This window comes from Antechinus flavipes, chromosome 2 (genome assembly GCF_016432865.1).
Source record: "Antechinus flavipes isolate AdamAnt ecotype Samford, QLD, Australia chromosome 2, AdamAnt_v2, whole genome shotgun sequence".
In the NCBI taxonomy this organism is placed as follows: domain Eukaryota; kingdom Metazoa; phylum Chordata; class Mammalia; order Dasyuromorphia; family Dasyuridae; genus Antechinus; species Antechinus flavipes.
The window spans coordinates 678,491,087-678,507,068 of NC_067399.1; the positions used below are offsets into that span (position 1 = coordinate 678,491,087).

The window sequence follows — 15,982 nt, forward strand, 5'->3', positions numbered from 1 at the left end:
ATATTTATATATTATACTCAGCTTTAAAAAAAAAAAAAAAAAAAACAAAACAGTCTAGGACTGAAAGGATAGAACTCTGTAGACAAAAATAGATGGTTATTTTTAGGCAAATTGGCAGGATTTTACATGCTTTTCCATACTAATCATGGAGAATCAACTAGCTGTTCTTCTGTCTTTTTTTTTTTTTTTAGGAACAGTATGAATTCTGCTATAAAGTGGTACAAGATTTCATCGATATATTTTCTGATTATGCTAACTTCAAATGAAGATTCCTGCCTTAAAATGTTTTTTTTTTATTTAATGGTCAGTACAGATGTTTGTAAATCTTGTTAATTTATTTCATAGTTGACATTAATATTGTTTCTAATTCCCGTGTATATATTTTGTTACACTTTAAATATCACCCTGCTCTAAAAGGTAGAAATTAAACAATAGCATCATCTTTTTTTTTTTTAATTGGCATAACATGTTAAGTAAAATAACATTCTACACACATGTATATATTGCTCAGCCGAAGGCCTTGTCAGCAGTTAATAGTGCATTTCATTTCAAAGGTCGAGCAGCTCAGAATTTTGTACGGCCGCCATTGGAGCTCAAAAGATGAATATTCCTTCACACGCTTATTTCTGATGCCGAAACAGTCATTTCCATCGTCGGTCAGACAGTTCAGGCAGGTTTTCTGAACGCCACCAGACGTGAAAGCTCTGGCCCTTTCCCCCTTTTAGGCCGTCACCTCCAAGTCTGGTTCATTCAGAGGGTTTTTTAAGTCTTCTATTTTAATCTACATATTTCATTTTCATTTTTAAAAATTATGTATCATTTCAAAACCTGGATCCAGGTCTGGAGCATAGGATAATCAGTTTGTATACCTACACACATGTACATAAGTAGGCGTGTATGTGTGTATGTGCTTTGGCCGGGGCTGTCTCCGTGGGCCCCAGCTCCGTACCTGTTGGGTGGGCCTCTGGAGTGCCCACCTCGCCTCTAAGGAGCACCTCAAAAACCTCCCCATTATTCAGGCCTGCCTCCAATTCGGGGACCCCGGAGATGCCTCGGCCCAAGCTCTGTCCCTGAAGGACGCCAAAAGCAACCTCCCCCCTCAGAAAACACCCCATGAGTTCCCCAAGTGTCATTCCAGATTTTCCCATGAGCCAGAAAGTCTTCGAAGCAGAGTGCTTAAGCGGAAGTCTTCAGAGAAATGGAAATAATTCTCCTTCAGATTCTCTGGAAAACACGTTAGTGTGAAAACTTGTCCTGTGTAAAGAACTTAATTCTTTATTTTAACACTTTTAAAGTCTGTCTAGATTTGTATGATCTTTTTAAAAGTATCTCTTAAGGTTAAAACAGAGATGAGGAAATCCTCCCACAAAAGTAGTTTGTTTGGGGAGTGTGATGACCTTATGTACGGGAGGAAGATCAATCCTTCCACAGAACAGGACCGCCACGGAGAACAGAAGGTGGGAGAGGAGGAAGGCCAAACGCCTGATTTAACCTAAGGATCTTAAGACAGAGATATATGAGCACAAAAAAAAAAAAAAATCTCAATCCCATTTGATCTAACTTATTGCACCGGCTGGACCCACTGGATGAAAAGTCTCACTGAGAAGTCAGGCAGTCCCAGAGCTGGACGTTCTGGTCTGACAGAACTACTCTGACCCGTGCAGGAAGACTTTTTGGACTCAGAATCGCTCCAGTCGGTAAGAGAAGGCACAAGTACACGTTTCACCTCTCCTTAAGAGGTGTGGGGTCCCCAGCTGGAGGGATCCAGAGCCCAGCCTGGGACCCTGCCTTGTACAGCCCATGGGCATCTGGGCAGCCCTGGACCTTGTCAGCACACCCTGGATGTCTCCAGTGATGGGAGGACGGGTCCTGGGGGACAATGGGGATGTTTGCCTGGTTACACAAGAGGAAAGCAAGAGGCTAGAAATCTGCTGCAGCCGTGCAGGAATCATGGGAGTGAAAGCCAGGCTACAGATTCTCTCCTCCGGCCCTCTCAGTTTTTAGGGGAGGAGACTGAGGGTCTGAGAAGTCAGGGAACTGCCCACGCCCTGTAGGGAGTAAGTAGCAGAGTCTGGATTCCAATCCGAGTCCTCTACCTACAAATCTGGTAACAATGTTGATGCATTGGAGCATTTTCAGGGCAAATCCAAGTGCCGTGTTCTGGGTTTTGTTTTTTAATCTTAAATCGATCCTGGTTACTTGCCTGGATTCTGGTTCTTGAGCACCCTTACCTGCTCAGAGCTGACAGCTCCAATCAGGAAACACTGTGCTACCCCAAATTACAGACGAGGAAACTGAGACCCATGGAGGGAAAGTGACTTGGCCAAAGGGATACGGGAAGCCACCCCTCTCTCGGGCCAGTCTGCCACTGTGTGATCTCCAAGGGATGGAGACGATCTCTCCACTGTTTTCTTTTTTCCACATCAACCCAATAAATAAATTCATTAAACTTTCCACAGCAGAGAAGGTCCGGGATCCCCTGCCCCCTTTTAGGAGTAGAGCTTGACAAACCCAGAGCTCTGGGCTTTGTCCTGTGGGCCCCGCATTGATGGCGACCACGCTTCCATTCCCCCGACGTGGGCCGTGACCCGGCAGAAGACCCTCATCCATCGTGTTCCCCCAGATCACCGCCGGGTCCGATGCTCCTAAAGTAGACGGGAGAGACCGATCTGGAGAGACGCGTCCTCCTGGTCAGAGAAAGCCGGCCCTTGGGGGCCCGCAGCCTCCTGCTGACGAGGTTCCTCTGTTGCATGTAACTATTAAATGCCAAATAATGATGAGAAGACCCCTTCTGATCTGTATGCTTTCTTGGTCACCGTGTGACCGCCTGAGCTCTTTCCTTCCTGTGTTACATTAATGACGAATGCAGATCATGCTTTCAAAAGGTATTTTTATGTGTTTTTAAGGACTTTTCCAAATGAGCCTGACACTTGTGTTTCAGCATTTTGAGACATTTCCACGTTATCTTTTTTTAAAAATGCAAGATTATGGATACATTTTTGTTTAACTAAATTGTATTTAATTTATGCGCAGTCTTTGTAATTATGTATGTACGATACCGTCTCAGCCATCACGCCTTTTTTGATTTCACTTCTAATTTGATCTGGCTCTGTTTCTCATGCCAGGGAATGTTGCTGAATTCTTTGTATATGCAAATTGCAAGATCTAATACATTTGGAGGGGAAGAGCAATCTTCCCTCGCCTTTTCAGCCTGCATTTTGGTCTTCCGATCTCTTCATTTCCTCTCCGAGCTGTACCTACGTCGGTGGTAACTGCAGATTCATCATGGAGATAAGTTATTGGTAGTTTGCAAAAGTCTGGGGTTCATTCGCCAAGAGAGCAGAGCGAGGGCCCAGCCAGACTTCACGGTGGACCTGTCAGACCAGAGATGGAGGGAATCAGATCCCATATCCCTGTCAGATTAAAGATGGAGGGAATCGGATCCCATGTCCTGCCATACTAAAGATGGAGGGAATCAGATCCCATGTCCTGTCAGATTAAAGATGGAGGGAATCGGATCCCATGTCCCTGTCAGACTAAAGATGGAGGGAATCAGATCCCATGTCCTGTCAGACTAAAGATGGAGGGAATCAGATCCCATGTCCCTGTCAGACTTAAGATGGAGGGAATCAGATTCCGTGTCCCTCTGTCCCTGTATGCTCTCTCACAGGACCCATTCCCTCGATCCCCTGTCTGCACAAAGGGGTCATTCGGGAGGGTCAGCCAATAGGTGGGATTTGCTCCCCCAGCCCCACACCTTTGCTCCTTCATTTCTCATGTCCCAGCCTCTGCCAACCCTCTGCCCCCACTGAGGCCAAGTTCTATGGTCCTTCTCAGAACACTGGATCCCCTTCTCAGGACCAACCCAGGATGGCTTGGGGGGAGGGAGCCTTTAACTCCCTTGTTGCTTGACTGCTTTCAGGGTGTGAATGGGATGGGAGTCAACAAGCACATTTATTCTGACAAAAGGGGGAGGGGGCGCTTCAGTGCTACTATTTGTGCTGCCCCTATGTTCTGCAATCTCCACCCCAACCCCCCCTTCAAACGATCATCTTAACTAATTATTGAAGCTGAAGGCCTCTGCCAGTCACACTGCAGCTGATCTTCATGGTCCCCTCCCCAGTTGGGATGAGAGTTCCCCAAGAACAGAAAGAGACCCTCTGCTCTTTCTATTGCTTAGGAGGATTCTGGGCAGCCCTTTCCCCACTTACCCCCGTCTTTTCCTTCCTGCCTTTTAAGTCTCACTCCCAGTTTATTAGGGCTCCATTCTTATGGAAAGCCTGCTCTAACACCTTTGTTCTGGGTCTTAGGAAGATGGATCAATCACTGGCTTTTAATGGGAATACAGGAAGCACGTTAAGGATGGCTCCTTATTTCATATCCCTCTTCACACTGCCTCTTCTCAACTTTTAAAGGAGCTTGATCTCATTTAGAACGTCGTTTAAAAATGATGAGGAAGTCCACATAATTTTTTTTCTTTTTAAAATTTTTTTTCACATAATCTTTTTTTCTAGATAACTCAAGATTATTCCTTTAAGCATCAAACTTTTAAAAATCCCATGTGGGTGGATGTCCTTCCGAAATGCATCCCCTTCCCTGTCTTAATAACAGCTCACATTTTCTTTTTGTTTTTTTTTAGGTTATATTTGTGTTTTTATTTTTCCCCAGTTACATTTAAAATAACATTTTTTTACATTTTTTAAAACTTAAGTTCCAGATTCTCTCCCTTATCCCCACTCCCAGCCTCATTAAAAAAGCCCATGTGAAGTTCTGCAAAACATTTCCATAAAAGTCATGTTGTGAAAGAGAACAGGTCTCTCATCCTGAAAAAAACTCAAGAAAAATAAAGTTAAAAAGAGAGGAGGGAGGGAATGAGGGAGAAAGAGGAAGATGGAAAAGGGAGGGAGGAAGGGAAAGAGAGGAGGGAAGGAGAGAGGGAGGGGGAAAGAGAGAAAGGGAGAGAGAGAAACAGAGACAGAGACAGAGAGACAGAGACATACAGAGAAAGAAACAGTGACAGAGAGACAGAAAGAGAGAGAGGAAGAGAGAAGGGGAGACACAGACAGAAAGACAGAGAGAATGCTTCAATCTGTATTCAGACACAATCAGTTCTGGGGATGACAGCATTTTTCATCCTAAGTTCTGCTGGGAACAGCAGAGTCATTCCCAGCTGACCATCCCACAGCTTTGCCGTCACTGTGTCCACAGTACATTTAGCCTTAAGCTCATGGAGGACTTTCCAGGTTTTTTCGAGAGCATCCTGCTCATCATTTCCCATCGAACAACAGCATCCGTCATCGTCCCATGGAACAACAGTATCCCGTCATCGTCCCATAGCCCAGTTTATCCGGCCATTCCCCAGTTGAGGGGACACAATTTCCGATTTTTTGCCCTGAGAAGGGAAGAGCTCACATTGTGATAGGCTTTTAAGGTTTTCAGTCTTTAAGGCGTGCAAAGCACTTTGGGAGGATCATTTCATTAACTTAACAATAATCCTGTGAGGTAGATCTGTGCTAGATTATCATTTCCATTTTACAGAAAAAGAAACTGAGGTTAGTGACATATTCAGGGTTACACAGGAAGGGGAATTTGAACTCAGGTCTTTATAGGAAGACACTCTGCTAGGCTGTCTTTTATCACTGCATGTGGCACTGAATATAGTGTTGTCCTAATAAAACCAACTTAGTAACCATTTGGTAAATGTCTACCAAAGCAAACAAAGAAATATATATACATATATATATATATATATATATATATATATATAGAGAGAGAGAGAGAGAGAGAGAGAGAGAGAGAGAGAGAGAGAGAGAGAGCATGTTGCCTCCGCTTAGGGAGCTTATGCTGGGGCCTTCTGGGGGCCAAAGTTAAGTGCCATGGCAGCACTGGGAAGGGCTGTGTGTGAGGGATCAGGCGTGAAGGGGAATCCCAGTCCTGAGCTTTGAGGGAAGAGGGAGATTCTGAAATAGGGAAATGAAGAGGAAGAGACATTCTGATCAGGAGGGGCACAAGGAGGGACATGGGAGACGGTGGGAGCAGCTGGGGGTCTGCTGTGGACCAAGGATCGGCATTAGGGAGAGAGTTATCCTGTTCTGCCAGGACATAGAAATACTCTCACAGTCGGTGGAGGCAGGGAAGGCTGCGATGGCCCCATTCTAATTCTATGTATGAATTTTAGATTGTTTCCCCCTAATCTCCCTTCAAGTTTGCCTGTCAGCCTTCCATATTGATAGTGGGCTTAGCCGAGCCCCCTCCCATAATTTGCAACCTCTAATCTGCTTTGAGCTCGAAAATCAGATAACCCCCAAGATTAGAATCGTGAATTAAATGAGATCATAGGATTTGAAGGCAGGAGGGCTTTACCTTGTCACTTCCAGATGAGACCCAACCCCGGGAGGCCAGTGCAAGGCCATGTGCTATTATCAACGCCTTCTTCGGATCCCAAATGCTCAGATCCTGGGACCACTTTACCAGGGAAGGATGGGGCTTTGGGACACCAGTTTGGCCCATATGGGGCAACTCCTTCCAACTTCCAGGCTTACCATGTGCCTTAGAAGCATACAACAAGGTGGACAACAAAGAGTCTCATTGCCAGAAAAAATTCTAGAAAGTGACCAAAAGCTAAATTTCAATAAGGGAGCTGTATTTGGCCAATTCCCAAGCGTGGGCCTTCTCTCTGGGGCTGCATGGGAGCCAAGAGACCTGATTGTCGGGGAACATTCGCCCAACAGTCCATCCCCCGGGGGAATGACATCAAAGGAGTAGAGCACTCTGGGACTTGTCCCTGGAACCTGAAGATGAAAACTTGCATCTCTCAAAATGAAACCGGGTATGGTCCAGCTGGTGGCTCAGCACACAGGGAGCATTTAACCAATGCTTTGTTCATTCACTCCTCGATCATTCATTCAATAAGCATGTATGGAGCACCTATGATGTGCCAGGAATTATGCTGCCGCTTCTAAGGACACAGGGACAAAAAGCAAGACAGTCCCTGCCCTTGAGCCACTTAGGAACTCTACAGCCACCAGTGATGGGGAAGATACCCAGGGAGGCCCAGGAGGTACTTCCCTAAAAGAGGGCTCAGCTGAGAGCTCTGGGTGAGGAGGGAGAAGGTGCCCAAAGGCAAAGGTGCGGGATAGGGGGTAGGGGTAGAGGTGAAATGTCATGCTGGGCGAGCCAAGGGTCAGAGCAGCTGGTCTGGTGGCCCTGAGCTGGATGGGCCGTGCCCAAGTCTGGGCACAGTAACTGAGATGAAGGGCAAGAGAAAGCCAGGGGGCATTCTTGTGGTGCTCAATAGGGTCTCCCCCCGAATCATCAGCCCTGCATTTATGTAGCTCCTGCTCTATATGCAGGGGAAATAACCAATATGGTGAAGAATCTTAGTTTGCCCTAATTGCCCTAGGAACAATAATATCTCCCCAGACTGGCCCCTCACAAGGGGCATTATGGGAGTCAAATGAGACATTATTGTTACTACTACTGCTGCTGCTGTTACTGCTATTGCTACTATTGCTGCTGCTACTGTTACTGCTATTTCTGCTGCTGCTGCTGTTACTGCTATTGTTACTATTGCTGCTGCTACTGTTACTGTTACTTCTGCTGCTGCTGGGGCTGTTACTGCTATTGTTACTATTGCTGCTGCTGTTACTGTTACTTCTGCTGCTACTGTTACTGCTATAGCTATTACTGCTGCTGCTGCTGCTGCTTCTTTACTATTATTGCTGCTACTGCTGCTGTTACTGTTATTGCTGTTCCCATTGCTGCTGCTATTGTTATTGCTACTATTGCTGCTGCTGCTGTTACTGCTACTTCTGCTGTTGCTGTTGTTACTGCTATTGCTATTATAGCTGCTGCTACTGTTATTGCTGCTCCCATTGCTGCTGCTGCTGTTACTGCTATTGCTGTTGCTGCTGCTGCTGTCACTACTACTGTTATTTCTCTAACTTAGCTGCTTTTAAGAGCAATAGAGACGTGATAATATAATCCCATGTTTTGGTTTTTACCAAATAGAATTATTCCATGAAACCAGCTGGGTTGGGCTTTGTGCATTAAACAACGGAGCCTGAGACTGAAATTCTAAGAAGTCTCATAAATGAAAGAAAACCCAACCTCCGAGTTGTTCACCTGCTTGGGCCCAGGACCGCCCTCATCTGAGGCTTGATTTCTTTCAGCAAGTTGGTGTCCTCAGATACATGGAGAATTTTATGCTTTATTTTTATTTTTAAGAATGAAGTGGGGGGGAACCTTGCTCATGCTCGATTTGGAATGAATTTCAGTATGCAAAAAATCATTTTGTTATGACTGCAGCTGAAACTAATATAAAGAGGTATCTCTTCTGTAATTCTTCCCTGAAGAGTGACTTGGCCTGGGCCCGTTGAGACTTTGCTGGACATAAAACCTGCCCATTCTCTGTCCTGATCTCAAGCTGTTCCTCTCCAATGGGTTTCTTGGGTCTTAACTGATAATCCTTGTAAACTGGTAAATGTTAAGGAACAGGTCAATTCCCCGAGAGCCTCCACAGCCATGGATCAGAGCATCTGAAGGAGCTGCAGGGCAGCCTTTGCTAACACAGGTGTTGCTTGTGGACTGGAAATGATATAAATTGGAGGCAGAGGGACGAGGAGAGAGGTCAGACAAGGCAATGGCCTCTCAGTGGAGAGGTCGGAGGACAGCAACGGCCTCTCAGTCTCCTTGTATTAGTCTCACAAGAGGAGATCCGTTCTGGGTTGGCTCTCCAGCAGCCACTATCAGGTGGCTCCCATGGATTCCAATGGCTCCTGTGGATGCCAGCGGCTCCCGTGGATTCCAACATATGGCGCCTGCCAACAGGTAAACAAACAGTGGTAATGATTGCTTGCTATTTTATCACTTCTCAGACTAACCCAGTCTTAGAGACAGAAATCTGGAAACCATATTTGTAGAATGTCACTTTCCTCACATAATTGCAAAATGATGATGATGATTAGTGATGGTTCTATCCAAAAAAAAAAAAAAAAGTTAGTTGGACAGTTTAGGACACTTATCTTTAAAACCTAAGATAACTTTCTTTAAAGCAGGTATTCCTTAAATGGGTGGGAAAAAAAATGAAAACAAACAGCTGTCAAGAACACATGTATAAATAGCTCCACCATGACAAAAGCAGACATTTCTATCTCGAGGATACGGGATTTTCTCCCTCCCACCAATACCAACCATAACCTCTGTGTCTCTCTCCAATTTAGTTGGGAAATTTCAAGAATTGGTTTAGCTCAAAATTTCAACTGCTGCTGGCCTGCCAGGGCTAGTTATTGTTGAAAGCCCAAGAGATTCTCAAGTGTGATCCAACCCACATTCTTCTTGCCCAATTGAAAGCCCAACCACTGTTGTTATTGGTTGGTTGTTGAATGATCAACTAACTTAATGAGCTCACTGATCATGATCCAATATCAGGAAGTATCATTTTTATTTACTTTTTTTCCCCAATAACAATTCTTAATCGAATTTTAATTTTTTCAAGTAGACATGGGTCTCCTAAAGGGAACCCTAAGGTGAAATCAGCAAAATGTTATTTTTAAGGGACTTTATTTCTTTAAAACCACAAATTTCTGCCAGTCTCTGAGAGTCACACTCATTGCAGGATGGGAAAAATAAATAAGAGGTGTGGTCCTGGGCAAGGTTGGCCACTGCCAGATTAGTTTGGGTTTGGCTGATGGACGACTGATTGAGAGAGTGAGCTTTCACAGGCTGTTAATTTCACTACATTTCTCTATTCATGGAAGTGGGTTCATACTCATAAGAGTCAGGGGAGAACTGAGAGACACCACGACACTGTGGAAAGAGCCTTGGTATGGATACAAGGACCCGAGTTCGAATCAAGCCTCAGACACTCACTTGCTGTGTGTAGGTCACAATCTCTGGCTGCCTCAGTTTCCTCAACTGTGAAATGGGGAAATAACAGCACTTTCCTCCCGGGATTGTTATAGGGATCAAATGAGATATTTGTAAGTGTCTGGTATATAATATGCACTTAATAAGTGCTTGTTTCCCTCCTTCCTCTGATATTTACTCATTATATGGTCTGTGCAAGTCCTTTCATCTGCCTGGATCTCAGTTTTGCTTCTCTGTACAATGAAAAGGTTTAACTCGATACCTTTTGAAATCCTCTGATGTGATTATTGCCCCTTTACTTCCAGATGAGGGGGCTGTTATCTGCAGAATGTTGATGAGCACTTATGCCCCCCGCCCCAAAAAAGTCTAAACTTTCTAAAGATGTATATGGCCAATTTGGTTACGTTTTTGCTCCATTTGGGCGGCCTGGAGGCTGATGTCAGGAGATCTGAGTTTGGAACTTGCCATAGATGGGGCTTTTTAGTTTGTTTAGGATAAATTGGGTTTGGCTGGTAGAGGACTGATTGAGTCCTTACTTACTCCATTTCTTTATCTATAAGATGGGGAATCACACTAGCATGTCGGGGTTGAGATAATATGAGAATGAGTTTCATAAGTCTTAAAGCACTTGATAGACGTGAGCCATGATTAAAATCAAACATTTGATTAAATTGGCAAACCATGCTGAGCACTAATGTCATACTAGGATTAGCTAATTTCTCTAGAATTTGTCAACTCCTATAAATTTCAAAGAAAAGGCCGGAGACGACAAGGGATGGCTCAACAGACACCCCCTTGTTTCCTCACCCATTTCATTATCCAAGGAAGAAGACATGAGATAAGTCCTTCAGGATACTCCAGGCGGAAGGCAGCATTAGTGAAGGCTCCCTGACATCAGGATCCCTTACCATTTTCCTTTCTGCTTGGAAAAGAGGAATCAAGGAGATGTCCACACCTCTTCTCCTTGCCCACATTCTACCTCAGGAGCACTTCTGAACACGCCCTTTCTCTCTCTGACCCTGGCTCTGCCTTGGTGGAGACCCTGCTCTTCCCCCCCCCCTCAATCTCCCCTCTGTTCAGCTGTGAAATGGCTGGTCCTTAAGCACAGGTGTTCCCATGGCACCCATCCCCCACCAACACCGTGGCCCAGTAGCTCCAGGAGGAACAAAAAGTGCCCGGTTTCAAACATCTGACAGGCTTGCCTCTGGCTCTAGGCATCTTCTCTGGCCTTTTGTCATCTTTCAGGGTAGGGGGAGGAGTCTAGCTTCCATCTAAATCTTGGTGCCTTCCCTCAGAGACAACCTCCAACTCATCCCATCTCTTCTTCCTTTAGTTGTTTGCATGTTGTTTCCCATTAGGTCATCACCTACTGGAAAGAAAGAACTCTGCTTTCTCTCTCGAGTTTTATACAGAATCCAGCACACAGTAGGCACTTCATGAGTCCTGAACATAAATCCCAACCCTGCTCATCTCTGTCAGGTCACAGGAGCCTTCTGCCCTCGAGCCTGCCTTTACCACTTGGTCAAAGCCCTTTGCCTTATATCTGCCTAGAGCCAATATTTATGCAGAATGGCAAGGTTTCTGGCCTGCTTTTGAGGCCAGAGTGTGGGAATAAGCTGCTTTTAAAAGGCTCCCAGGCCCTTTCCCTCATTGAAAAGATGAGCTGAACAAAGCAGTTTTTCCCCAAATAGGACACAACGGTTCTTCCTGCCCCTAATTTACACGTTGGCCGTGTTCTTCTGCGCCGCGCTTGTCTGCGTAAACCAGGTCTGGTGTGGATAATTTGGCGATTTTCTGCTTTCTTTGTTAAAATATTAACTTTCCTTTTTGCCACGTACATTGCTGATCAAGAGCACTCCTTGGCTCGCAGGGCCGGCCAGGCTCTTACTCGCCGATTGATTGATGCTGCAATGTTGCAAGCAGTAGATTTGTCCTCATTACCACACAGATCAATGGCTTGCTGATGATATGCACACAGTTTGATGTTGGTTTTATTCTGCTGCTAGATCTCAAAGATGCAATCCTTTGATTCGCAGCTAGACCTTTAAAGAACTTGTTGGAGAAAATCTGATTAAAATATTATTGAACACAGTATCCCTGGAGTCGCAGCGGAATCTTTCAAGCCCTTATTTGAGAAATTGTCAATGGGCTGTTTTTCTCCTCCTCCTCCTTCTGAGTGGATTATATCAAATCTGCTTTTAATTATTAGTGGATAACTTGGCTTCTTTGGCTATATTTTCACAAAGGCCTAATTCCCGAGATAAAATCAACTTTCAATTCTGAAACTTTTTTTTTCATGAGATAAACCTCACCCCAAACAGAAGCACAGGACCCCTTCCTTCTTCTGCATTCTCCTTGCAGCCATGAAACCAGGTCCATAGGATGGGTTGTTTTTTTTCCCTCTCCTGACTCGCTTCTCACTTACTACAGACGCCCTCTGTGACAGACTTGGAGCATGTGCCAAATTCTCTTCCCAGCCTGCATCTAGACCGGGATTCGTTTGGTTTTTGGTTTATTTTTGTGTGTGTGATTGAGCGTTACCTCAGTCAAAGTAAGATTTTTAAAGACCTTAATTTTTTTCTCTATACATATTTCCACATTTATAATGCTGCACAAGAAAAATCATATCAAAAAGGGGGAAAAAAGCAAGCAAACAATAACAAAAAAGGGGAAAACTATGTTGTGAGCCACATTCAGTACCCACAATCCTCATCCTGAATGCAGATGGCTAAAGATCTTAGTTTAAAAAGACCAAGGTCTCCCACTGTATTTCCAGTGATTCTGATTTTTGTCTGGCAACTGGACTAGGATAGCTCTCGAGAAGATGAGACAGGAGACCTTGCACAGACCTCCCTCACTTCAATCTGACTCTCTTGCAGATCAGGGCATCATCTCCATGAGCTCATGGTCTCCTTTGAGAACAAACAAATATAGATCACTCTGGCATTCTGGCCAAGCCAATAGGCCCCTTCTTAGAACCATGGTTTAAATACTAAATTTCAGGTCAAAGGGAAAATCAAGTTGCATTTTTCCATCCAAATTCAGACCCCTAAAATATCCACAAATTAAAAACTTCTGATCTAGATTCTATTTTCCTCTGCCTCTCTCTTTCTTTAGGTATCTGTCTTTTTTTGTCTCTCCCTCTCTTCTTCTTTCTTCTTTCTTTCCTCCCCCATCTTTCTTTGTACACACAATCAGATAGATAAAGGCACATATATGTGTGTACATACATACATACATACATATGCTTACACACACAGAGACTTATTTACAGAATTGGAGGAATATTCAATGCTCATGACAAGGGCTTGCCAATATAATATAAAGGCTCACCAATATAAATAAAATTTACTATCAAAATGAGTTTGTTCTCTTAATTCTATACCAATTAAATATTTTACAATATTTGTAAGGGAATACTTTATTACTGTTTTAAAATGTAAAAAAAAATTTCTCTTTTTTATAATAGCTTTTTATTTATCAAAATACATGCAAAGATAGTATTCAACATTCACCCTTGCAAAACCTTGTGTTCCAAATTTTTCTTTCTCCCTCCTCCCCTCCTCTAAACAGCAAGTAATTTGATATAGTTTAAATATGTGCAATTCTTCTAAAAATATTTCCACATTTGTCATACTACACATCAAAAGGAGAAAAAAAAACAAACAGCAATAACAACAATAACAAAAGGTGAAAATATTATGTTGTGATCTACATGCAGATGGCTCTCTCCATCACAAGACCATTGGAACTGGCCTGAATCACCTCAATGTTTAAAAAGAGTCGTGTCCGTCCAAATTGATCATCGTATAATCTTGTTGTTGCCCAGTACAATGATCTCCTAGTTCTGCTCATTTCATTCAGTATCAGGTCATGTAAGTCTTTGTAGGCATCTCTGAAATCATCCTGCTGATCTTTTCTTACAGAACAATAATATTCCATAACATTCATATATCATAACTTATTCAACCATTCTCAGACTTATGGGCAACCACTCAATTTCCAGTTTATTGACACTAAAAAAAGGGCTGCCACAAACATTTTTGAACATGTAAGTCCTTTTGCCTTTTTTTATGATCTCTTTGGGATTTAGACCCAGCAGAGATACTCCTGTATCAAAGGGTGTGCACAGTTTTGTAGCCCTTTGGGCATCGTTCTAAATGGCTCTCCAGAATGGTTGGATTATTTCCCAATTCCATCAGCAATGCATTAGGGTTTTCATTTTCCCACATCCCCTCCAATCTTTATCATTGTTTTCCTGTCATTTTAGTCAATCTTAGAGATATCAAGTAGTACCTCAGAGTTGCCTTAATTTGCATTTCTCTAATTAATAGTCATTTAGTGCATTTTTTCATATGATTAGAAATGGTTTTATTTTGTCTGAAAATTGTTTGCTCATATCCTCGGACCATTTTATCAATTGGGAATGGCTTGTAGTCTTATAAACTTGAGTCAATTTTCTACATATTTTAGAAATGATGCCTTTATCAGAAACCCAGGCTACAAAATTTTCCCCCAATTTTCTACTTCTAAAGGGGTACTTTATAAAGGAGTGCTTTATAGAACTTAATTCATTTCGTTATAAATTTGATTTGGAAAAACAAGAGATGTAGAATATTAAATGAAACGATGAAAAAAGTCAGGAGATAAGGGGATCTGAAACTCTATTGTAAAGAATTAGTTAAAGAATAAAAGGATAGCTCAATGAAACACATTAGACAAGGAGTTTCAGAAAATAATAGAACTCAATAACTCAATGCTTGATAAAGTAGAGAACATAAATTACCTAGGAAAAAATTCTCTATTTGATAAAAACTGTTAAGAAAACTCGAACGCAGTCTGGAAGGAATTGGGATGTAAATGACTCCTTATATCATATTCCACAATACATTTGGAAATTTTTGTAAATAGATACAAACAGATAATATTAAAGATCATGCTATAAAAAATAATAGGAGAAAGAGAGATTATATAACGCTCACCAACTAAGAGATAGAGACAATTACAAAAGATAAAATACTCCAAAACAGTGAGAAGAGAAATATAAATCATAACTACTCAGAGGTTTCCTCTCACACCCAATAAAATGACAAAAATCCTAAAAGGGAAGGTAGGCACACTGAGACGTTATTGATGGAATTGTAAAATAGTGTTTCTATTTGAGTAATTTAGAGTTGTGCAAATAAAGTGACAAAAATGTCTATAAATTCCCAAACTTTTTGAGCTCCAGATCCCAGATACCCTAAGGACAAAAGTCCCCACCTAGTCCAAAATATTTGCAACAGTACTGTTTTGTGTTAGTTAAGTATTAAAAACAAGTAGATCATCACCTGGCTATGCTAAACATATTACAGGATATGAATGGAATGGGATATGGATGTATTATAAAAATGATTTGTATGATGGATACAGAGAAGCTTGGGAAATTTTCTATGAACTGATATAGGGTGAAGTGAGTTGATCCAAGAAAACTATCTACAGGGTAACTATAACAATGTAAGTGGAAAGAACAATGAAATATATAAAAAATATATATGTGTGTGTATATATATAAGATAAAATCATAAAGACTTGACTGAAGAAAGATCAGAAGACATCCCTAATCTATCTCTTTATGAAGGTAGGAGTGAGGTCCCCAGATCTTATACACTGCACATGGTTCTAGAACTTTTCAATGTTTTTTATCAGTTGGGCTAACTCCCCCCCCCTCTAAAAATTATCCTTTATTATAAAGATTGGCTCTCTGGGAAAAAAAGATGGATCTTTGGAATAACTATCATCATATAAGAACAAAAAAATTGAACAACATTTTAAAAAATAACTACAGATAAATTATCAAGGGATAGGCAGTATTCAGAAGAAATTTAAGCTATCAGTAGTATGAAAAAATGCTTTAAATCACTAACAGAGAAATTAACATTAAAATGACTCTGAGGAGGACAGTTAGGTGCCACAGCATATAGAGCGCCAATCCTGAAGTCAGGAGGACCCGAGTTCAAATCTGGCCTCAGACACTTAACGCTTCCTAGCTGTGTGATCCTGGGCAAGTCACTTAACCCCAATTGCCTCAGCAAAAAAAAAAAAAAATTATTTTAATTCAAAAAATAATGAAACA

General features: G+C 42.4%; 1 protein-coding gene across 4 annotated transcripts in view; it reads left to right on the plus strand.

Annotated features, from left to right (window-relative positions):
* The window catches only part of PTPRE (protein tyrosine phosphatase receptor type E), a 148,256-nt gene extending 145,040 nt beyond the window's left edge, over positions 1 to 3,216 (plus strand). For 3 of the 4 annotated variants that reach the window (XM_051982712.1, XM_051982714.1, XM_051982715.1), the window contains one exon: positions 192 to 3,216. In XM_051982712.1, coding sequence (XP_051838672.1) covers positions 192 to 266 — 75 coding nt within the window. In that variant the 3' untranslated portion in view covers positions 267 to 3,216. The remainder of the gene's footprint in view (positions 1 to 191) is intronic. The other variant, XM_051982713.1, reaches the window with a different exon arrangement.
* The last annotated feature ends 12,766 nt before the right edge of the window (positions 3,217 to 15,982 follow it).